This window comes from Lotus japonicus, chromosome 5 (assembly GCF_012489685.1).
Source record: "Lotus japonicus ecotype B-129 chromosome 5, LjGifu_v1.2".
Lineage (NCBI taxonomy): Eukaryota > Viridiplantae > Streptophyta > Magnoliopsida > Fabales > Fabaceae > Lotus > Lotus japonicus.
The window spans coordinates 54,791,662-54,815,451 of NC_080045.1; the positions used below are offsets into that span (position 1 = coordinate 54,791,662).

The following is a 23,790-nucleotide window of genomic DNA, read 5'->3' on the forward strand; positions in this document are numbered from 1 at the left end:
TTTCATGTCATATGTGAAATACTTAGATCTTTATTTCAAGGATACCTTCAACAGTTTTGTGAATATAAATGTCAATCCTGAAAGTGTCTCCAGGCATGAGTAGAGCATTCCATCACTTTCAATTAAATACAATAAATTGTCAATATAAGAAAAATTACACCAATGTCTATAATTGCGAAAATGATGATTAAATAGTTTGAGCTTTAAGAATAAATTCAGTTTTATTACGTTATTTGGGTGTGTTTGATGTTGTAAATCTTCGAGGTTTTTCACACGGTACATCTTCTCCTCGCAACTTTGAATCTTTTATTTTAATTTTTACAGTGCTCTACAATATTAATTTTTTATTGTTGTGCTGAGTTGCATCTCACAATATTATTATTATGAACTTTTTTACATAATTATAATTAATTAAGGGAGTATATATTTATTTAAACTTTCTAAATTTTAATATCCTATAGATCTATTAGATTGACTGATGAGGATGGGATGTGTGCTGCTGTATTGAATGCTGAAACGGGGTAAGGACCTTGCTTTTGGTTCGTCGTAGACAATCCTTGAAGGGTTGTTGTTCCTGGCTGGCTTCTTATTGTTAGGGGTTGATTTAAATTAGCTTAAGGTTATATATGAGTATGTTTTCTTTTGTTTTTGGTGATTGAAACAACATTGTATCTTATTTGTGTCTAACCTCACATGGGAGAGGTTGTTCTCATATATGTTTTATACTTTAATGGATTTTTGCTTAAGCTTAAAAAAAAATCATGTCACATGAGATGATCCAAATCTTCTATTTGTCCAGATGGAGTTCGAAGAACCAATTTTATACATTTCTTTCCTACGTGTATATATTTGTAACAAACATGTATATATTTATGTTTATCAACAAAATTTATATATTTGTGCAATTAAAAATTATGAAAAGATGAAAAATATAATAATACACAAACTTCACATTTTATTTTATATAACATAAGTCAGAGGTGGATACGGTTGTGGTCATGGCAGTGGTGGTAATGGTGGTGGTGATAATGGTAGTGTTGTGGGACAGTGGTTGCGACAATGACGATGATAGGGACGACAACGACGGTGGCAGTTGTGAAGGGTGGTGTTTGTGGTAGTAGAGGTGGTGGTGGCAATGATAGTGGTGGGTGGTGGTAGTAGAGTGGTGGTGGTGGTAGTGGTGATGACGGTAATGGAGGGTGTCGAGGAGGTGGTGAGAGTGGTGGTGGTGGCGGCGGTAGTGGTTGTAGTGGCCGCACCGTTGTAGTGTGGTGGTGGTCGTAGTGAAAGGTGGTGGTGGCAGTGGGTGGTGGTTATTATGGGAGTAGAGTTGGTGGCAGTTAATGTGGTGGTGGCGATGACGGAAACAACAGTGACAGTGGCAATGGCAATGACGACATCAATTGTTGTGGTAATGGTGGTCGTGGTTGTGGCAAGTAGGTTATACGTCACAATATTATCAGGCCTTATCATTATTTATATGGTGGATTAAATAATCAATCATTTTAATGTATAATATTAGATTCATGGATTAGTCTATACAATACAATATAAGAACCAAACAATGGATAAACTCATATTTATTGTATACGTTTATACTATCATATTTAGTACGACGTACCAAACGAACTCTTATAATAATAATTTTAAATGTAAATATCTTATATAAAATAATCATCCAAAAGATTTTTCTCAATTAACATTAACATCTTATTGTTTACGAAATATTAATATATAAAATCCATCAAAAATCAAATTTAAATATTTATCTCTAACAAGTGATTGTTTGAACTCTTAGGTTGAGAGTTCGATTTCTAAGACCCGCACTCATCATACTCGGGTCGAAAATGTGAGAGTAATTTAACAAAAAAAAAAATCTAACAAATATTTACATATTTATGCAATTAAAAATTATAAAAATTACAAAAATATAATATGACAATTTTTTAGACATTATATAATAAAAGTCACCCGTGCTTTGCACGGGTCATTCAACTAGTTTGGTTCTTATAATAAGGACCAAAAATTTTCTTCTCTTTCATGCTTATAAATAGGACCGGATGGAGTATAAGTTAGGGTTTAAATTTTTTAATAGGGTGTTCTGTTTCGTTCTCTTCCGTTCCACCCTTTTTCAGGGAACCAAAATGTCCTGTTCCAGGAGCCTTTTGTTCCGTTCCGTTCCATCTAAAAACTATGACAAACACAGAACATAACACATATGTCCTGTTCCGTTCCGTTCTCACCTGTCTACCAAATGCTACCTTAATGCTGCAATGGAGCATGACAGTTGCACAAGATTTGGAGCTGGAAAGTGGAAAATGTCATTTTTTAGTCGGATTCGGAGTTTGTGGTGAGATGATCCACCTCCTGATGTTGATCAAGCTATCTTTGTAAGCTCATCTCTTACATCTTAATATGTTGAGCATTTTCTTCAAAAACTATGTCTAACACAAAAAAAAATTGAAATTTTCCTTAAGAAATTTATAGTTTTATATTTATTTCCACATCTTTAACATAATTTTTATTTATTAGTATTTTTAAAGACATTATTATAAGTCTTGTAAACAAAACAAAAAAGTAAAAGTCAACGCCAATTATGTCATTTAGAGAAATTATTATTATTTATATTATTCATCGATGCAATCTATATACTTTAGAAAAGAGGAAGGCTGTGAGCCCCACCTCCATGACTTGGCACTTCAAGAATTACTCTCCAACACCCCCCCTCTTTACATGACAAGTGTCACCTTCTGATTATTTTGGACTAAAATAATAGAAGCCCAATTTAATTTCAGTTTTTTAATGGAGGCCCAATAATCAAATCTTAATGATTTTGTTTTTATGGTTTATGACTCCTAATTTATTGCATTCAAAATAATTCCAGCTATGTGTAAGCATGGAAAATTCGAATTACTTGACTTCTTTTGCAACCAATAAAAACTGAATAATTTTCCTAATATGTTTTAAATGAAATTGAATGCAAAATGTGTAAATGCATTGACCAAATCATTATTACAATAAAATTAAGTGGTGGTGTACGCATAACATTGAATAAAAAAATTGAAGGCATATTGTGTAAAGAGAATAATTTCATTGACCAAAATGCCCCGATATGCTATTCATATTTAAATCATTCCTTATTTAAAATGGTGGAATTAATGAAAATTACATGGAAAATTTGAATTCTGTCAAATATACATTTAATGCTCTGCGTTTAATCGTGACAAGCAAAAGTCAAGAATGAATATGGAGTTTCAATTCCGCATATAATTATTTTTTCGTTACAAACTAATCTCTTCGTTACTTTTTTTTTAATCCTTTTTTAAGATGAATATACCAGTAACCCTAATTCTCAAATTCCTATATAAATCACCTCATGGTATTCTTCAATTTCATCATTTTTTTCCCACCAACTATTGGTTTTGAAATATACTTTGTTCGAATGGCAATCGACGATCTCGCCACCATCGATGCCTCAAAAGAAAACTGGTCTATTGTCGCAAAGGTGAACCGTTTGTGGCTTAGTCCGAGCTTATATGGATCCAAGCTTCCATTTTCCATGGACATGATTCTTATGGATGACAAGGTAAATCACTTTTCACATAAACATCATGTTTTACGTCCTTTTTTGCTTAAACTATAAATCTCTAATGTTCTCATTTTAATGAATTTTAGGGTTGTAAGATTCATGTGACCGTTAGGAAGACTCTGATATACCGATTCCAATCTTTGATAAGTGAGGGTCGTGTATATCAGATTTCGTTCTTTGGCGTTGGTGAAAGCGGACGTGATTTCCGACCAACCGGGCATCCATTCAAGATCAACTTTGATATTCATACATCTGTGCGCTTGGTTCCCAACAGGGCCATCGATTTAAGCCCGTACAATTTTGTGCCGATATCTGATATAATGTTCAAGGATCTTGATACGTCTTTTCTTATAGGTATATACTCTTTTTGGCCCTTTTGATTTTTAAATTACTATTCTGGGATTTGGATTAATATTGCTATGATTTTGCAGATGTCATTGGAATTCTCACTGGTGCAAGTGCTGAACAAGAATTCGAAAAAGATGGCGGGAAGCAGAAAAGAATTACTATTGAACTTGACCAAGACGGGTACACCCAAATTTCATACCTTATTTCAAATTTTGTACATCTTTGATTATTAAGTTTTTATGGTTTTATAATTTCTCATTCGTCATAATAGGGCTCGGGTTGAATGCGCCTTTTTTGGAAAGTATGTTGATGAGGTCGTTGGTTACCTTGGATCTGCTGATGCAACCAATGCCGTTGTTGTTGTGAGTTGTGTCAAAGTAAAGCCCTTTAAAGGTATTTTAAAGCTTCATCTGGTGTCAAATAATTAAAGTGCAGTGACAATTTTTTTGAAAACATTCATAATTTTTATTTTACAGGTAAGACAAGTCTCCAAAATGTTTATGGAGCTACAAATGTTCTTTTTAATCATCTCATAGAAGAAGCTGCTCCCCTCCGAACTCGGTGAGTTCAGTTCTGTTGTTTAAATTACTCTCCTTTTTTATTGATATCAAATTATTTAATCGTCTATCTTCTAGGTTTTTGGAATCACATGATAATACGGTGCATGTCATTAGTCCTCTGCAAGATTCTACAAAGAAATCTACCCTTGAAGATGATTTTCTAAAGCAGAATGATGGGAAAACCATCGAGCAACTAAAAGATCTTGCATAGGTATGTATATGGGTTCATATGTTTTTATTTTTAAACTTAATTTTTCCCTGGAATCAATGCTGCCTGCAATAACCACCCACTGTATTTTCAGAGGGTTCATGAAATTTTAGAAATTTCAAAATCTTTACCGATTAAAAAATTAATAAGTCTTAAGGTATATCACTTTAAATTTATAACCTATATTTGACTTCAGAAAATAAATCATAAACAGCATTAAAAATGAATCATTGATGCCAACTTCAGAAAATAAACCACGTTAAAGTTTATGAGATTTAGGGTCTACTAAAACCAATCACTGATGCTTGCTTTGCTATGAACCAAAAAACTAATCTATATATGACTTTTACGGCATTGAAAATGTTTGTGAAGTGGTAGTCATTTTATTGAGTAAGCCCCTTTAGAATTCATGATTGATTGAATTAATTCAGGCATTTTAAATGGTGTTAATGTGATTCAGAGTTCAAATTTGAATACATATACCATGTGTATGAATTGAAATCCATACAATCTAAGTTCTTTAGCATGCCTACACTATTTAAATGCAACATATATCACACATTCTAAAATATATTATTGTTTTTAATTTTTCAGAAGTCCTATTATGTTGTTCTTAGTACTGTTAAGTATATTGCAGAGGGTATGGATTGGTACTACCCTGCGTGCAAGTGTAGCAAGAAGGTATATCCTGCCGACGGTATGTATTTCTGTGAGCCATGTAATCGTCACGTTGTTTCTCCGGCTCACAGGCAGTTATATGTTGCACTTTCAAATTTGTTGATCTGACTCACGGGCAGTTATATGTTGCACTTTCTAGAGTTAAATCTAGAAAAGGGTTGAAGATGCTCATCATAGATTACGAAGGAGTTGTAACTAACACTAGACGCAACGTAGTGTATCAAGAAGTCTTCGATAATATTTGACATGTAAGTGTTTATTTATCAATGTTTTTTTCAATTTAAATGGTAGAAATAGAAATACTGATATGGTTATTCTTTTTATTGTTTTACAGCATAAAAAGATATCAAGCAAGTTATTGATCATCTAATAATACTAATAATTATATTCGTATTAGTTACTGATTATTATACTAATAATTTTTCCTTCCTTTCTAGGTTCTATAGCACAAATATGTTTGATTGACAACAAGCTCGGTTATGAAGTCTTTATCGTTAATCATAGACTACAATTTCGAATAAAGGTTCATGTTGTTGTCATTGTTATTTTTATCTTATTTCAATTTTCATGTAATGCATTACTTAAAAACGTGGTTTTTATTACTATTCAAGTGTAGTCCATGTGAGGTATCTACAACCTCATCGAATAAATATATTTACTGTGGTCAATTCATCTACATGTTTGTAACATATGTTCTATTCCATATATTTTATATATACTTACTGAAAAGAGTCTAAACTAAATTAAAAACGCATTACTACTGATTTATCTTTACAATAAAATTAATCGCCGTGCAACGCACGGGTAAAGAACACTCGTTATAGTAAAGGAACAAAGATGTAATTATAGTATAATATCTGTAACACATTTAATTTGTATTTTTTTTTGTTATATGGAGGGTCAAGCCCAGATTTAATTTGTATTATAAATAGCCATGTTATTTATAAGTTATAACATTTTTATAACAGAATCTTGACCAATTAATTAGTTTGAATTGGTTTGGTTAGTTGGTTCACTACATTTTAAACTCCGGTCCAACTAATTGTAATTGATTCAATTATTATTGTTCCCTCCAAATTTCACAGGAGTGTTCAACACTTCAGCCTTAAGGTCCAAAATTCAAAATGAGTGAAGAAGTACCCGCTGTTGGACCAAAATTCGCTTATAAAGGCTCATTTTGTCCTTTAGCTAGGTCGTTGGAGGTTTCTAATGATTTTATGGTGCAATGATGGTGTTTAATTAAGTGTCATGACTGGTCCATTAAATGGGGCGGCGCCATTAATTCAGGCGAAGGGTTACAACCGCCCACTAGAAGAGGGGTTATGGTCTGCACATCGTGTATGAGTCTGGTGACTAGATCCATCACCATTGAGGAGATCTAGACATAATCACATTGGCATAGAGCTCCCTTGATGAGACTATGCTACTTCTAGTCCCAAAAAGTACTTGAGGGGATCCAAGTCTTTGATTCCAAAGTGGTGAAGGCCTTAAGGGTATTCTTGAATCTTGATGATTGTGAACTCATTCAATGTATTACAACTAAGATCACATCATCAATGTAGACTAGAGGCATGTGATACATGGTCCATCCAGCTCGGTAAATCAAGTGCGATCTGCGTGTGCTTGGGAATAGCCACATGGAGGAGAAGAGAGGAAAACTTTTCATGCCATTCTCAGCTAGCTTGCTCAAGCTCATAGAGGGACTTGAGCAATGTGTAGACTTTATTAGGTTCAGAGGATGAAACCCCTTGTGGCAGCATCATGTATACATCTTCCTAAAGATCACTAATGTAAATGCCACAATGAATGGATGCAAAATCTATAACAGAAAGAGAGCAACTAACTAAATGCTCTAAGACTTGGGGTGGGAATTGGCCAGGCCGTTCGTAGAGGCCTATGGCCTAGCCTACACAGGCTCAGGCCAGACCAAATTGGTAAATAGGCAAGGCCTGCTTTTTGAAAAACCTATTTAGTTAAAAAGGCTAGGCTCAGACTATTCAAAAAGTATTTTAAGCCTTATAGGCTAGCCTATTTAAGTAAAAATGATTAATATTTTTCTTTCACATTTTATATATGATTTTTATAAATATATTTTACCATTGATGATGTCTATATATTAGAAATTTATCATAATATCTTGATATTATATACTTATTGACATTTTTATATATTTAAGCAAATTGACATATATAATGACTCAAAGTTATAAGTCTATTTAGAAATAGATATATAACTTATTTAAATACCTTAATATGAAGTGTGATTTTATACTGGCTCTCCGACTCTAAGAAACCAACTTAATCTCTCGTTTAGTTTCATCTCTACCTAATAGCTTATAATATTATGAGTCTAAGTGTTGAAAAAATTATTTTACTATAATTTAACCCGTTAGTTTATAAGTTTGATAGCTTTTGTACAAATAAGTTTGTTAGCAAATGTAAAACTCTTGTTGTGAAATAGACCTTTAAATAGGCTACCAGGCCGCTTTCGAGAAGGTCAGGCCAGACTCGAAAAAAAACCTTTTGCAAACCACATGCCAGGCTCAGGCTTTAAGATTTTTAAACAGGCTAGGCCTATTTACGCAAAGCCTACCTAGGCCTAGCCTATTCCCACCCATAAGACTATCTACAATGGTTTTTCCATCCAACACCCTCATTTTTCACTTTTTATACTCCACATCATCTTCTCTCTCTTCCACCTAATAATTCAACACACATTCAATTTTTACTCACTACAATGGTTTTGTTTAATAAAATTCAACACCCTATCCCACCCCTTTTATTTCATATTCTTACTTTCTTTTATGTTTTTGTTTTTGTGATTATCTATTTATAACAATTATCGATTTAAATTCAATTAAAATAAGACTTAAATACTCTAGAGGTCCCTGAAATTGTATGGCGTATGAAAATAAGTCCCTGAAAAAAAAAATCCAATTCCGAATCCTTGAAATTTTTTTTTAATCAAAACCAGTCCCTGCGCGTGTTTCATGCTTATGTGGCTCAATTTTTACACAGTCATCAAACAAGAGAAGGAGAAGGAGAAGGAGAAGGAGAAGAGGAGAAGGAGAAGAAGGAGAAGAAGGAGAAGGAGAAGAAGAAGAAGACCAAAGGTTTACCGATTCCCTTGCATGACTGCAATCTGATGTGGTTCCTTCTCTATGGGTTTTTAGGTGGTGGAGGTCGCAGATCTGGAGATTTGGGCTTCGATCTTTGGGTGGTTCGGTGGGTGTTGGTGGGTTGGGTGGAGGCTGTAGATTTGGGAGTTGGTGTGATATTTTCTTGGTTGAAATAATTTTAAGTGAGTGATGAAGAAGTATGAAAAAGAAGAAGAGAGGATGAGTTGAAGAAGACCTCTGAACTTCATCCTATTTTTTTCCATTATTTTTTGGTTTGTTGTTTAATAAAAATAAAAAATTTCAATAAAAATATAAAATTGAGCCACATAGGGTATGGATTTGATGACTGTGTAATAAAAGAAAATTATAAAAGTCACGTGAAATTGATGATTGTGTAAAAATTGAGCCACATAAGCATGAAACACGCGTAGTGACTGATTTTGATTAAAAAAAAATTTCAGGGATTCGGAATCGGATTTTTTTTTTCAGGGACTTATTTTTATACGCCATACAATTCCAGGGACCTCTAGAGTATTTAAGCCTTAAAATAATTAAGAGTTAATTTTTTTCTTTCTAGGTTAGTGATTTTATATTCTAATTAATTTTTTCTTGCAAGTAAAAAAAGACGATTAGCGTTTTTCCGGCGAGTAGGAGCTGAATCCTTTGCATTTAGAGTGGTTTCATGACAACCGCTCGGAACAATTGGAGTGGCTTCACCAAGACCCATTTGTGTAGAAAATTCAGGAAATTCATCAAGTTCAACATTTGGAACATTTTCATTTCCCATTGGAGTAGAAGAATAACAAGGGGGTGCTTGAGATGAATAAGACATCATTGATCCATAATATTGACTATAATTTGGATTAGATGACGGCATGATGAAATTTGGAGAAAATCCATAACTTGGTATAATTTAAGGACCTCGTTGGTTGGAAGATTCATTTTGAATTCTGTAGTTGTTGGGATTTTGGTAGTTGAAAGGGTAATTGGTAGAGTTTTGGGTGTTAAAAGGGTTATTATTTGGGATCCATTTCACTTAAAATATGTTTAGAGCTACAAACAAGAGTTTATTGGAGGCTAAATAGAAAAACTAGAGGGGAAAAAGTCGTTTTTTTTCTGTGTCCAAATCAAATGAACCAAGTCTCTATTTATAGAAAAAAAATGTTAAATTTTCGTGAAAAAAAATTAATTAATTTACTACGAAATAATTGACCCCAAATAATTAAGATGAGATAAGAATCTGGAAATTACAACAACTAATGAGATTTTGCCATGTGTATTGAGTAGGACCAATTTACTGTTCATTCAACATGTTGAATTTATTCAACATGTTGAATATTACACAACTTATTCAGCAAGGCCATTGGAACAATTCAACGGTTGAATCAGTTATTCAACCCCCATTCAACATGGCCGTTGCAAGTAGCCTAACAAAGCTGCTGTAATGGTTCTAACAAACTCCAATTCCCAGCTAACTAAACTAACTTTCTTAAGCAACCTGAGCTAACCTCCTTCCTCGCTCATCATGCTCTATAGAATGTATTTAAGCTGATTTTAGCAACTTAGCATTTTCTAAATTGGAGCGCAGTGGACAAGAAAAAAAAAGCTTAAATGTCGTAACCAGAAAAGGTGTCATCAATGCTAAAATAAACAACAATAGCTATGTCATTATTTAACAGTGCAGGAATCAAGTACTGCAATATAAGTAGTTTCAGTTCACTTTACAGCTTAACTTGACAAAAGGCATCAACACTTTTTGAGTCTTGGAATTGAACACCACAGGGACGGTTGATACAGATCAAGCTTTGGATTAGCTCCACTCTTGTAATGTTGGGGTTTCAACTCCAACATTTTTCATGTCAAACACATTGGCTGAAACCACCCAGATGTTAGCCTTCATTACCATCCAATAAAATTTGATCACAATCTTATTTAAAAAAAAAACAAAAAATCTCCCTACCTTGAGGGAACCTAGAATATCAAAACATATCCACAAAGGAAATGGGTTTAAAGAATTGTGGAGCATGACAGCATAAAAAGTATATAACCAGTGTAACCATGTTAATTCAAAGGAGAAAGCAAGAAATTTCATCTTCACAACAGTAATGTCCTCACCTCGTGAAACATGTCACCACTTTTATGAATGGATTATATTCCACTCGTAGAAAATTATGAACAGAAAAAATCCTTTCCATAAGCCAATACCAACTTACTCACAGTTAAAATTTGATGTAATCATTCATGATGAATAGATTTCCGATTCACTCTTATAAGAACTAAATTACACATCTTCAATGTCAAATAACTCCTTAATCTCTAAATTTCTGACACTTGTTTAGCTTGTAAATTGGCCAAACCCAAGTAATCATAAGTCAAACAAAGCGCAACATAACTTCACAAAGATCAGAGATTTATATCTCTCTGCTTAAACTCCTGGGTTTGGGCATATGAATGAATAATATATTTGGAACTACTGGATACTCTTCCCATCACAACACAAAAATTTAAAAATACGACATTGGTAAGCTGATCACACTAGTTTTCTGACCATTTTTTCCGTAAATATCTATGGCAGAGAAGGTCTTTAATAGATGGTTATCAAAATAAAGTTCCTACCATATGCAAGGATTTCTAGAAGGTGATAAATACATACCAAGATGAATGTCAGGTGTCGCTGCCGCTGTGGCGTCAACAATAACAGTTACAGGTTTGTAGTCCAATGCTACAGCATCAAAGACAGTTTGCCTGATACAGTTTGGAGTTTGAACACCTACAAATAAAGCTATATTAAGTCTACACATGAATATAAAACTGCAAACTCGTATACAACATTAAAACACCTACTCACCCGTGACCACCAAACTATTAATTCCAGCTCCTTGAAGGACTGAATGAAGGTGTGTAGAAAAGAATGCACTAAACCTGGTTTTCACCAGTTTATAATCCCCTTCTCTAATTACCAACCCATCAACTAATTCTGCGCCTTCACTTCCTTTAGAGGTTGGACCAACTTTCCCTGGACCATATAGATGACGACGAAAGAGTTCAACATCTCTTCCTAAGGGATCATGTTCGCGTACAACCTGGAATTATTTTGAGAGACATGACTCAAGTCACTCAACAATTACAGAACTATTTTCTTAAATATCAACAACACAAGACATCTAGTGAATATAAGTATTTTTCTTCATTTCTTTAACATGTTGAGCATAGGTGAAAGTGTACATAAAATTGAAAACCTAAGGAATTATGAAAACTAGAATGAACTTAATTTTATACACTTTCAGAGAGGGAATAAAGAGTTATTACCCAAACTATAAGAATTCCACGCTCCCTGGCAACTTCCACAGCCTTAATCACATTGGGGACAATATCTTTCCCTCCTTTCAGTAGCACAGGACCTCTTTCTATAAAATCTTTCTGCAAGCTCAAAATTACAGAGAGAATATTTAATTTCTCCAAGAACAACATTGGGAAGAGACAGAGTGTAACTAGTATCTACCTGCATGTCGATGACAAGAAGAGCTGTGTGTTTCCAATCCTCAGCCATTTTCAAAGGGTCGACTCCTTCACCAAGTCCAGATTTTGAGCGTTGTGACAACGATTTCGGCCAATTGGGTCGCTTAGTATATATATTATTCCACTACACAGGGCGCTTCACAAGAAACCTAGATTAGTGGGGCAAGAAAAAAAAGGATAAAAGACAAGAAAGTGATAGAGAAATAATGGTGAAGAGAAGGAATTACCGATAACTCAAATTGGGCGTGTCAGCTTGAGAAATGAAGGTGGTTGAAGCTTGAAATCTGCAGTTTGTTCAATGCTTGAGACCTTGAGTGTTGTTTTTATTGCAGATATTATCAGAGTTATCATGAAGGGATGTGACTTATGACTAGTATTGATCCGCGGCATGGACGGATGGAATAAGAGAATTTTATCGATATATAACACACATTTTCATATTTTTTTCTTTTATTTTTATTTTTTTAAAACGTATGTGACACATTTAAGTTTTTTTCTCTAATCGTTGTTACTGATTTCCTTTTTTTTGTAATTTGTTATGCTTACGTTTAAATTTTTTTTGTTATACTTTAAATTAAGATATCAAAACCATTTAAAAAAAAAAAGTCACAATTGACTTTTGTTAACTATTTTAATGTCATAAATAACTATTAAATGTTCTTTAAAAAAATAACTATTAAATGCAATATTAATTATTTTCGAAAATATACAATTATTTAATATTTAAATAACTAAAAAAATCAGAAAATATAAATATGACATCACCTACCTACTAATTATAGTATGAAAAAAAAAACTTATGATGAAAAACATAGAATGAATTGGTGACAATTGTTGGAGTTGCCACTTTTTGGTTTCGGAAATAGTATATAGTATATGATTCATTGTGTTGGGCCATACGAGATGATTAAAACTACCAGGACACACTACATCTTTCACTTGAAACTTTAAATATTAGGTGTATGAGTTCTTTTATTTATAAACTACTCAACACATTCTATGGCACATTACATCTTTCACTTGAAACTTTAAATATTAGGTGTATGAGTTCTTTTATTTATAAACTACTCAACACATTCTATTTTTTCTAAAGTGTTGTCTAAATGACCCGTGAGAAAATATGGGTTAAATAACTCATCGTCCAATCACATTGAAGATAAATTGGTTAGAATTTCTATATTTTATTTATAAAAAATCATATTGGTCCATCAAGTTGTGGGTTAGTAATCCACATGAATCATTTTTTTTTCTGAAAAAATTCGTTTTTTTTTTTCTGTGTTCAAATCAAATGAACCATGTCTCTATTTATAGACAAAATAAAGATAAATTTTTGTGAAAAAAATTAATTTACCCCAAATAATTAGGATGAGATAAGAATCTGGAAATCACAACAACTAATGAGATTTTGCCATGTGTATTGAGTGCGACCAATTTACTGTTCATTCAACATGTTGAATCAGTTATTCAATCCCCATTCAACAGGGCCATTGCAAGTAGCCTAACAAAGCTGTTATAATGGTTCTAACAAACTCCAATTCCTAGCTAACTAAACTAACTTGCTTAAGCAACCTGAGCTAACCTCCTTCCTCGCTCATCATGCTCTATAGAATGTATTTAAGCTGATTTTAGCAACTTAGCATTTTCTAAATTGGAGCGCAGTGGACAAGAAAAAAAAAGCTTAAATGTCGTAACCAGAAAAGGTGTCATCAATGCTAAAATAAACAACAATAGCTATGTCATTATTTAACAGTGCAAGAATCAAGTACTGCAATATAAGTAGTTTCAGTTCACTTTACAGCTTAACTTGACAAAAGGCATCAACACTTTTTGAGTCTTGGAATTGAACACCACAGGGACGGTTGATACAGATCAAGCTTTGGATTCGCTCCACTCTTGTAATGTTGGGGTTTCAACTCCAACATTTTTCATGTCAAACACATTGGCTGAAACCACCCAGATGTTAGCCTTCAGTACCATCTAATAAAATTTGATCACAATCTTATTTAAAAAAAAAACAAAAAATCTCCCTGCCTTGAGGGAACCTAGAATATCAAAACATATCCACAAAGGAAATGGGTTTAAAGAATTGTGGAGCATGACAGCATAAAAAGTATATAACCAGTGTAACCATGTTAATTCAAAGGAGAAAGCAAGAAATTTCATCTTCACAACAGTAATGTCCTCACCTCGTGAAACATGTCACCACTTTTATGAATGGATTATATTCCACTCGTAGAAAATTATGAACAGAAAAAATCCTTTCCATAAGCCAATACCAACTTACTCACAGTTAAAATTTGATGTAATCATTCATGATGAATAGATTTCCAATTTACAACTATACACTCTTATAAGAACTAAATTACACATCTTCAATGTCAAATAACTCCTTAATCTCTAAATTTCTGACACTTGTTTAACTTGTAAATTGGCCAAACCCAAGTAATCATAAGTCAAACTAAGCGCAACATAACTTCACAAAGATCAGAGATTTATATCTCTCTGCTTAAACTCCTGGGTTTGGGCATATGAATGAATAATATATTTGGAACTACTGGATACTCTTCCCATCACAACACAAAAATTTAAAAATACGACATTGGTAAGCTGATCACACTAGTTTTCTGACCATTTTTTCCGTAAATATCTATGGCAGAGAAGGTCTTTAATAGATGGTTATCAAAATAAAGTTCCTACCATATGCAAGGATTTCTAGAAGGTGATAAATACATACCAAGATGAATGTCAGGTGTCGCTGCCGCTGTGGCGTCAACAATAACAGTTACAGGTTTGTAGTCCAATGCTACAGCATCAAAGACAGTTTGCCTGATACAGTTTGGAGTTTGAACACCTACAAATAAAGCTATATTAAGTCTACACATGAATATAAAACTGCAAACTCGTATACAACATTAAAACACCTACTCACCCGTGACCACCAAACTATTAATTCCAGCTCCTTGAAGGACTGAATGAAGGTGTGTAGAAAAGAATGCACTAAACCTGGTTTTCACCAGTTTATAATCCCCTTCTCTAATTACCAACCCATCAACTAATTCTGCGCCTTCACTTCCTTTAGAGGTTGGACCAACTTTCCCTGGACCATATAGATGACGACGAAAGAGTTCAACATCTCTTCCTAAGGGATCATGTTCGCGTACAACCTGGAATTATTTTGAGAGACATGACTCAAGTCACTCAACAATTACAGAACTATTTTCTTAAATATCAACAACACAAGACATCTAGTGAATATAAGTATTTTTCTTCATTTCTTTAACATGTTGAGCATAGGTGAAAGTGTACATAAAATTGAAAACCTAAGGAATTATGAAAACTAAAATGAACTTAAGGGTATGACCTATCACTCAAGACCTGCCATTCTCTTTACTCCGACAGGCAAATCACTACTAACGTAGACTACCGTACTTTTCAGCCCCTCAGCTTCAATGCTAATAATTCCTTTCCTTCTTTTGGATTAAGTTACTTGGTGCTTTTATGATAACACAAGCTAAGGTTTCACTAAAGAGAATCGAGGTTTGAAACCATCCCAAAGGGTCTTTTGTCTTGGTGTTGCCTTACCACTTCCATTATCCTTTCTCTACGCAAACCTTCACTGCCCTTCCTCTGTCTTTCCACTTCCTCGGATGTAGAGCATCTTAAGCTCCTGGCGATTCCGCTTACTCCAGCCAAGTTAGCTATTGGACTAAGACTAAGCAAAGCGAGTAGCCCTGATGGCCTAGTTTATGCTTTTTTAGGCTCCTTTCTGAGGAAGATTTAGGCTATTTCTGTTATGCTTCCGAAGCCTAGACCCACCCTCACCCTAAACAGATCTTCAGAGAGGCGTTAACCAGAAGAGGTAGGGCCAGGAGGATTTCTGGGATTTCTATCTATCCATCCGTAAAGAGGAAGGGGGCAGCCGAGACCAACTCCCTTTCATCCTGCCTGATAGGGCATCTATTCAATTCGATCTAGAGCTTATATTCGAGGAAGAAGAACCACACCAAAGCTGGCTGGACCAAGAACAAAGACAACAGCGAAAAGAGAAAGAAGGGATTGAGTAAGGACAGGGTCAGAAGGCAGTGCTCCCAACCGCAAGGCAGGAGGGCGGGAGCTCATTAACCACCCTTGGATCAGTCCATCACATATTATGGATAGACTTTCAGAACTACTTTAATAAGTAAAGTAAATAGCCTCTGTGTTCTTTCTTTTATTGAACTAAGTAAATTAGCTCCATACACAGATTAAGGCTACAACTCGCTCCTTCCTGATCTTATTCCACTTGCCGGAGCCTAGAAGAGAACACATTTTCTTTAGGATGGAAGGACCGTTTCCAGAGAAGAACACTAAGAGATATTAGGATTATCACCTATCTTTCTAACTACGAAAAGAAGTTAGGCCTTTTCCCAATGCCTTTACTCAACTCAAGGCAAAGACCAATACCGGAAAAGAGGCGTAAACACCAAAAGCTTATTGCCATTCATTCATGCTCCTTGAACTCAGAGCTGCGTTAACTACCTCAATCCCCTTGCCTCAGCCCTCTAGTGGAATTGAATCTAGGAAGAGAGCTACCATTAACTATACAACAAAGAGAATAACTGACAGTGCTTGCACATTCCATTATCATATGCACCCATTTCTTTTATCACAAAAGCCCATTTTAGGACTTTGTTAATTCAATGCCATTTTCATACAAGGAATTTCGACTTAGAATGACAATGACACCTTATTCGCTCTGCTACAACGAACGAACTAAAGACCATCGACGTGTTCGTCTTCCAAAAGCTATCCTATCCCTCGGACTGAGCGAACTAAGGCCCGGTTAGAAGGAACAGAACCGTCGGTTAGTCTAATGTACTGACTCGGAATTACTTCGTATACTTTAGCTTTAGAAAAAAGGCTCTGCTCAATACCTGTAAAGTAAAGGCCCTTCGAGGCCTGCCCCCTACCCCTTTCCCTTTAAAGGCATCCGGGGAGGACGTCAACCGGCTAGTGCAAGAATTCAGGCTCGACTGAGTTGTTTCGCCCAGAACTCCATCCTGGGAAAGTTTACTAAAACAGTAGTTTTGAGCGCTGCTATCAAATCTGTGTCTTTTGTTCCTGGGAGTCAAGTTGAATTGGTCTTCTTTGAGTTAAAGACAATCCTAGGGAAAGAAAAGACTAGTTGTCGCATTATCTGCTGCGATGTCTTTGTATCTTCCCCTGTCGCAGATCGGCTGTTAGGAAGAAGAGTTATATCTCTTGCATATGAGCTGTAGCGAATGAGCTGTTATCGAATCTAATACCTCTGTAACTCTTCCTTTCTTAACGGTAGGCTTTCGCCATTTTTAGATTTTTGACCTGAGGGAAATTCAAATAAACAAAACAAAGAAGAGTCTTAGGGCGGCGCTTGCACGAGACTCGAGTTACTGTAAGAGTAAGAGAAGACTTCTCTTCTAACCAACAATAACATAAAATACCTAACGGAAATGAAGGCCTGTTCATCATTAACTTCTAGTTTAAGCCGCAGCATACACGATCACTTTACTTAAATAATCTACCCGGACGAAAGCCACCTGTGTTATGGGAATATTACCAGGTCAGGCAAGTCCTCAATCAATGAAAGACGAGCGATTATTGATATTGATTGCGCCAAACATTGCTGTAGAGGCTCTTACTAGATAGGGTGGCAGAATAGGAGTCTCACTACTAGTAGTATTAAGCGGGCAGCGGTAGGGCAAGTGAAACATTCTTTGTCAGGCTTAAGTTAAGCTAAAGGGCATTAGAGAAAGAAAGTTATTGTTTCCGGGCATATCGATGGGAATAAGAGCAGGCGGTAAGTGAGGTAATTCCTTCCGGTAGTGGATCAGAGTCAAATCGCTCATCATAATAATCCGATTCTCCGACACACGATATGAAATGGAAGTCTTACCGAATATAAAAAGAGCCTTTCATACAACAAAGAAGATTCAAACTCGTCTTCCTGACGGACACTGAAATGCTAACCTAGGGCTCGGACTGGTTACTACATAGCCCTTTCACCAATAAGCGATTGGCGGATGGTGCTAGACCCGTAAGACTCGCTATCGACTACTAAGAAAGAAAGACTCAAGCAAAAGAATGGATTAAGGTGATACTAAACACTTAGCCGATTCGAAGGCTTCAACCGCTGTTAGGACCGAGTACCGGACTGATAGAATGGAATGATAGAGCGAGATGCAGTAGTCTCCTTAGTTAGCGTCCGAGACTCAACTGTCAAAAGCTCAGAAAAAAGGTTCCAAGAGCTTAGTGGAAAGGTCAGGGCGAAGACCTAAGCCTAAGCCTTCAACTCCGCAAATATCGATAGCCGAATTGAGGGGAATGAGGGAGCAAGATTCGGAGAGAGAGAAGGGAAGGAATGAATGGCCTATCGATCTTTTTGTATTATTTTCCCCGGTGGACAAAAGAAGAAAGTTTGTCTACTAGAATATGACTCGAGCATTGATGAATAGCTTATTCAACAATCTCAAGAGGCATTGTGCCCTTTTCTGATCTGGTACTCTTCTGGGCATGTCTGACGGGGGGTTTCAGTCCCTTGCTTTCCTTCCCCGCTGTCACTTCGCCGGAAAGAAGTTCCTTCTAATTAGATTTAGATAAGGGATATGCTTTTGTAATTGCAATTGGATGCTTTCTCAACACTGATTCCGACGGCTTATTCACCATCAAGCGCGGTAAGAGCTGCTATTTACTCAAAAGCGGCTAGTCTTGCAGCGGCAACTGCTTGAGCTCCTACTCTCACTGCGGTTACGAAGACAGCAAAGGGATATTGAAAAGAGGGAGCACAAGAGCTCTGAGTCATCCAACAAGGCTTACTGGAAAAGACTAGAAGAGTAAGGTCATCAGTCCCAGAGCCTATGAGTGCAATGCAAACAGCACTGATTCACCAGAAAGACCGTGACGGTTCATGTCCAGCTCCTTCTATTCTATAGTTCCTTCCCCCTTTCCTTCACCACCAGCTGGAGCGCAGTCTTCGCCGGTCTCAAGGTTATCAACAAGACAAGACCGATAACGTGGCTACGAGCTCTTTCCTTACTCAGACAGACCCCGACGCGGGCACGGTGACAAGACTTTGATGCGGGGTTCGGAAGATAGGCTTGCAACGGATTCAACCGATCGATTCCCCGTGGCATATAAAGATTGGCGAAGCATAAGGTTAGTAACATCGGTGCTGATAACTTCCTTTTCTCCTTCGGGGGTGGGCTTTGTAGGAGTTGGGCGAGATGCAAGACTTTTTCCTCAAGGAGTTAGAGCAGAAGTTCTTTACTCGTATAAAAGAATAAGACCGGCTTACCATTCTATTAAATAAAATGAAAGGGTTGAGAGTGGATTCCTTTCTTCAATGCATTCCACCGAGGCGACTAGGGCACCTTTTTTGTAAGAGACGCTCAGCTCAAGCCAACTTCTATCAGTTCAGGCGGAAGGTGACGGGGGAGTGGTACAATTAGGCCTTCCCTTCGGTATGCTCTATCAGTATGTAAAGTTCATTTCTCTCGTAGGCCCAGTCAAAAGCTTTTGAAACTTCTGGTTTGAGGGACTTCACCGCTAACGAGCATCGATAAGATGTCGCAAGCAATCAAAGCGATTCCCTTCCTTATTCTAATAGAAAAGGTAATCCGGGCCCTCCCCCTGTCTACAGCTATGCTATCTCTATCACTGCTGACGGTAAGGTTTTTTTTGCTGGATCAGATATGGAGATTTCAGCCCTTTCCTTCCTTGTTTGCATTCCAGGTTGGTTCTAAAGAAAGGGTTGGAAAATGGAATCAAACAAAAGGTCAGATAGGCCTCCCGTCCCATTCTATTTCCTAAGACAAGATCCGTCGTGGTTCGGAGTCTCGTCCCCGCCTCGCCCTATCTAAAAGGCGGATGGAAGATGGCCTTCTTAATGAGCTCTCTCGCTTGACTTTATCGGTATAGCATTTCTTGCTAGATCGGATTGAGAGTGACTTCTTCCGCTGTCTATGTTTTCAAACATTTCATCGGTGTCGACATTTTCTTCATCTCAGCCAGTCCAGTGTAGGCTTGCTCCGCACACAAAGGCTACATCTGGGCCTTTCATTGATTTGACTTTTCAATTCATTTTGGAAGCCCTTCCTTCGCTCCGGGCACGCTGTTTAGATCTATTTCGGTTGCCAATGAAATGGAATATGGGGAACTCTCCGTCTAAGTGGTTAATCCCACGAGTCAATTCTCAATGTGATGCTGCTATCCGTTCGACGATCCTACTTCTGATGTCACCCCCGCCTCTCCCTCCCAGTGGAATATCCCACCCCTTCTCTATCCAATTCCGGAAGAATGGATCATGAAAGATTTTTGCTTGAGATGCCGATAAGGAAGAGCCAATTATAAAAGCGGGTGGCAGGGAATGAAAGCACTCCTTTGATAGCAAAATATAAATCTTTTTTAGAGCTAGGGGCAGGCCATCTATTCCTGCTTTACTTTCTTCAAAGAAGCCTTAGATCTCTTTCTCGGTCGAGGTGGGAGTAGGCAGTTCTCTATGAACTGGATGTTGAATTATCAAAAAGATGAGAGGAAGGCGCTTCTTCGATTAGGTGTCTCGTGGCAGGGGCTGTGCACAATCAAAGAGGGGCGGCAACTTTCCAGCTTGCTGACTTCCCCACCTAATCTTCCTCCACTCCATATAGGCGGGGTATAGGAGAAGCCCCAGAACTACGCTTGAAGCTTCATTCAGATCGATTCCAGTCGCCGCTACGCCACATCAATCCGTTATGGCTCGACCCTCTTCCTTAGCAGCTACGGATTCTCCGGGCAGCCATATTTGCGTGGAATTACATCAGTACATTAGTTAGACGAGCAGGAGCGTATGTACCCCGATTCGCACCAAGTTTTCTCTGTCGGGCATGGAGAAAGCTCCGACGGATTGACCCGCTCTACAACCCTAATTCATCGTCATTGGGGCTATTCTCTCAAAAGAAGAGTCTTATAGAAGCATATCAGTTTCAGCCTAGGGATCAGCCTATCAAACAAAAAAAAGTAAGCGCGTATGCGGTCCGCCAGTCTTTGACTTTCTTTGAAGGCTGGTTTTTTAGCGGAATGTTTTTGACCTTGAAAGTCTTTAGGCTTCGACCTGCCAAATCAGCCTAGACCTATTCTAAGGGATACGGCCTAGATTCCCCAACTCCTAAAAAAAAAGAATTTATTTCAGAATAGCTATTTTGTTCGATTCAGCAGTAGTAGGAATGGTGTATCCAGCAGACGGTCTTTCATCAGTAAGCGATGTGCTAGTCTTTGTTGGTGAATGCCTATCTGGCTGGTGTTCAAGTCTCCGGTCCCTGTCCTTCTATTAGTGGTGGTATCCTAAGATTCCGGTTTAGAAATGATCTATTTCTGTAATTAGAAATTTCATAAGAGAAGAAAGATCGTAGCGTAGAAAAGAAAGGCCTTTCCTTCACGGGCTTACGTCAGTGCTTGTGCTAAGGAGCGAGAAAAACGGATGCGCTGCCTATTCATGTTCAGGTGGTTGACGCTCGACCCCCCCATTCTAGTCTAAAGGCGAGCCCCTATCAGAGATGGAATTGGCGCGCGGGAGCGATCTTTGAAAGGTTCGCTAATCCTCGTCGCTGGAAGAGGGGAAATCGTTTTGATTCGAGGCGGATCCCTTTTTTGTTTGCCTTTACGAGTTGAGTAAACAAAAAAGCCTTTATCTTCCTTTAAGGTGACGGTTATAACACTCTAATGACAAAGCGTCCGCTCACGTCAGGGCCCTTTGTTGAATGGAATCTGGAGATGTAGTTGCGTGTAGTTCACTTTTTTCTTCGAGATTGGCTTGGTCTTAAGTGTACCGCTTGTGTAGCCTAAATGAACTTAATTTTATACACTTTCAGAGAGGGAATAAAGAGTTATTACCCAAACTATAAGAATTCCACGCTCCCTGGCAACTTCCACAGCCTTAATCACATTGGGGACAATATCTTTCCCTCCTTTCAGTAGCACAGGACCTCTTTCTATAAAATCTTTCTGCAAGCTCAAAATTACAGAGAGAATATTTAATTTCTCCAAGAACAACATTGGGAAGAGACAGAGTGTAACTAGTATCTACCTGCATGTCGATGACAAGAAGAGCTGTGTGTTTCCAATCCTCAGCCATTTTCAAAGGGTCGACTCCTTCACCAAGTCCAGATTTTGAGCGTTGTGACAACGATTTCGGCCAATTGGGTCGCTTAGTATATATATTATTCCACTACACAGGGCACTTCACAAGAAACCTAGATTAGTGGGGCAAGAAAAAAAAGGATAAAAGACAAGAAAGTGATAGAGAAATAATGGTGAAGAGAAGGAATTACCGATAACTCAAATTGGGCGTGTCAGCTTGAGAAATGAAGGTGGTTGAAGCTTGAAATCTGCAGTTTGTTCAATGCTTGAGACCTTGAGTGTTGTTTTTATTGCAGATATTATCAGAGTTATCATGAAAGGATGTGACTTATGACTAGTATTGATCCGCGGCATGGACGGATGGAATAAGAGAATTTTATCGATATATAACACACATTTTCATATTTTTTTCTTTTATTTTTATTTTTTTAAAACGTATGTGACACATTTAAGTTTTTTTCTCTAATCGTTGTTAGTGATTTCCTTTTTTTTGTAATTTGTTATGCTTACGTTTAAATTTTTTTTGTTATACTTTAAATTAAGATATCAAAACCATTTAAAAAAAAAGTCACAATTGACTTTTGTTAACTATTTTAATGTCATAAATAACTATTAAATGTTCTTTAAAAAATAACTATTAAATGCAATATTAATTATTTTCGAAAATATACAATTATTTAATATTTAAATAACTAAAAAAATCAGAAAATATAAATATGACATCACCTACCTACTAATTATAGTATGAAAAAAAAAACTTATGATGAAAAACATAGAATGAATTGGTGACAATTGTTGGAGTTGCCACTTTTTGGTTTCGGAAATAGTATATAGTATATGATTCATTGTGTTGGGCCATACGAGATGATTAAAACTACCAGGACACACTACATCTTTCACTTGAAACTTTAAATATTAGGTGTATGAGTTCTTTTATTTATAAACTACTCAACACATTCTATGGCACATTACATCTTTCACTTGAAACTTTAAATATTAGGTGTATGAGTTCTTTTATTTATAAACTACTCAACACATTCTATTTTTTCTAAAGTGTTGTCTAAATGACCCGTGAGAAAATATGGGTTAAATAACTCATCGTCCAATCACATTGAAGATAAATTGGTTAGAATTTCTATATTTTATTTATAAAAAATCATATTGGTCCATCAAGTTGTGGGTTAGTAATCCACATGAATCATTTTTATTTTCTGAAAAAATTCGTTTTTTTTTTTTCTGTGTTCAAATCAAATGAACCATGTCTCTATTTATAGACAAAATAAAGATAATTTTTTGTGAAAAAAAATTAATTTACCCCAAATAATTAGGATGAGATAAGAATCTGGAAATCACAACAACTAATGAGATTTTGCCATGTGTATTGAGTGCGACCAATTTACTGTTCATTCAACATGTTGAATCAGTTATTCAATCCCCATTCAACAGGGCCATTGCAAGTAGCCTAACAAAGCTGTTATAATGGTTCTAACAAACTCCAATTCCTAGCTAACTAAACTAACTTGCTTAAGCAACCTGAGCTAACCTCCTTCCTCGCTCATCATGCTCTATAGAATGTATTTAAGCTGATTTTAGCAACTTAGCATTTTCTAAATTGGAGCGCAGTGGACAAGAAAAAAAAAAG

At 36.4% G+C, this 23,790-nt stretch overlaps 3 protein-coding genes across 3 annotated transcripts; 1 reads left to right on the forward strand and 2 right to left on the reverse strand.

Annotated features, from left to right (window-relative positions):
- The first annotated feature begins 3,565 nt into the window (after nt 1-3,565).
- On the forward strand, nt 3,566-4,708 carry LOC130719803 (uncharacterized). Its single transcript, XM_057570410.1, has 6 exons — nt 3,566-3,586; nt 3,676-3,943; nt 4,021-4,117; nt 4,209-4,330; nt 4,414-4,498; nt 4,573-4,708. Exons 1-6 carry the CDS (start codon nt 3,566-3,568, stop codon nt 4,706-4,708), a joined length of 729 nt encoding a protein of 242 aa, XP_057426393.1.
- A 5,434-nt stretch (nt 4,709-10,142) lies between these two features.
- LOC130719804 (probable inactive nicotinamidase At3g16190) lies at nt 10,143-12,051 on the reverse strand. The gene is made up of 5 exons (XM_057570411.1): nt 12,004-12,051; nt 11,811-11,921; nt 11,350-11,584; nt 11,155-11,271; nt 10,143-10,373 (listed from the first exon to the last, which is right to left on the reverse strand). The coding sequence occupies exons 1-5, from the start codon at nt 12,049-12,051 to the stop codon at nt 10,312-10,314; spliced, it is 573 nt and encodes a 190-aa protein (XP_057426394.1). The 3' UTR covers nt 10,143-10,311.
- A 1,712-nt stretch (nt 12,052-13,763) lies between these two features.
- Nucleotides 13,764-22,158, reverse strand: LOC130721306 (probable inactive nicotinamidase At3g16190). The gene is made up of 5 exons (XM_057572071.1): nt 22,096-22,158; nt 21,903-22,013; nt 14,950-15,184; nt 14,755-14,871; nt 13,764-13,963 (listed from the first exon to the last, which is right to left on the reverse strand). Exons 1-5 carry the CDS (start codon nt 22,141-22,143, stop codon nt 13,890-13,892), a joined length of 585 nt encoding a protein of 194 aa, XP_057428054.1. The 5' UTR covers nt 22,144-22,158; the 3' UTR covers nt 13,764-13,889.
- Between the last annotated feature and the right edge of the window lie 1,632 nt (nt 22,159-23,790).

Excerpts from the sequence above, each read along its gene's own strand:
- LOC130719803 (XM_057570410.1), top strand. The coding sequence starts at position 3,566 with ATGATTCTTATGGATGACAAG. Across the intron at positions 3,944-4,020 it reads TGATACGTCTTTTCTTATAG|ATGTCATTGGAATTCTCACT; the intron begins GTATATACTCTT and ends ATGATTTTGCAG. Across the intron at positions 4,331-4,413 it reads CAAAGTAAAGCCCTTTAAAG|GTAAGACAAGTCTCCAAAAT; the intron begins GTATTTTAAAGC and ends TTTATTTTACAG.
- LOC130719804 (XM_057570411.1), bottom strand. The coding sequence starts at position 12,051 with ATGGCTGAGGATTGGAAACACACAGCTCTTCTTGTCATCGACATGCAG. Across the intron at positions 11,585-11,810 it reads GTGGAATTCTTATAGTTTGG|GTTGTACGCGAACATGATCC; the intron begins GTAATAACTCTT and ends AAATAATTCCAG. Across the intron at positions 10,374-11,154 it reads GACACCTGACATTCATCTTG|CCAATGTGTTTGACATGAAA; the intron begins GTATGTATTTAT and ends GGGTGGTTTCAG.
- LOC130721306 (XM_057572071.1), bottom strand. The coding sequence starts at position 22,143 with ATGGCTGAGGATTGGAAACACACAGCTCTTCTTGTCATCGACATGCAG. Across the intron at positions 22,014-22,095 it reads TTCTTGTCATCGACATGCAG|AAAGATTTTATAGAAAGAGG; the intron begins GTAGATACTAGT and ends TTGAGCTTGCAG. Across the intron at positions 14,872-14,949 it reads TAATAGTTTGGTGGTCACGG|GTGTTCAAACTCCAAACTGT; the intron begins GTGAGTAGGTGT and ends CTTTATTTGTAG.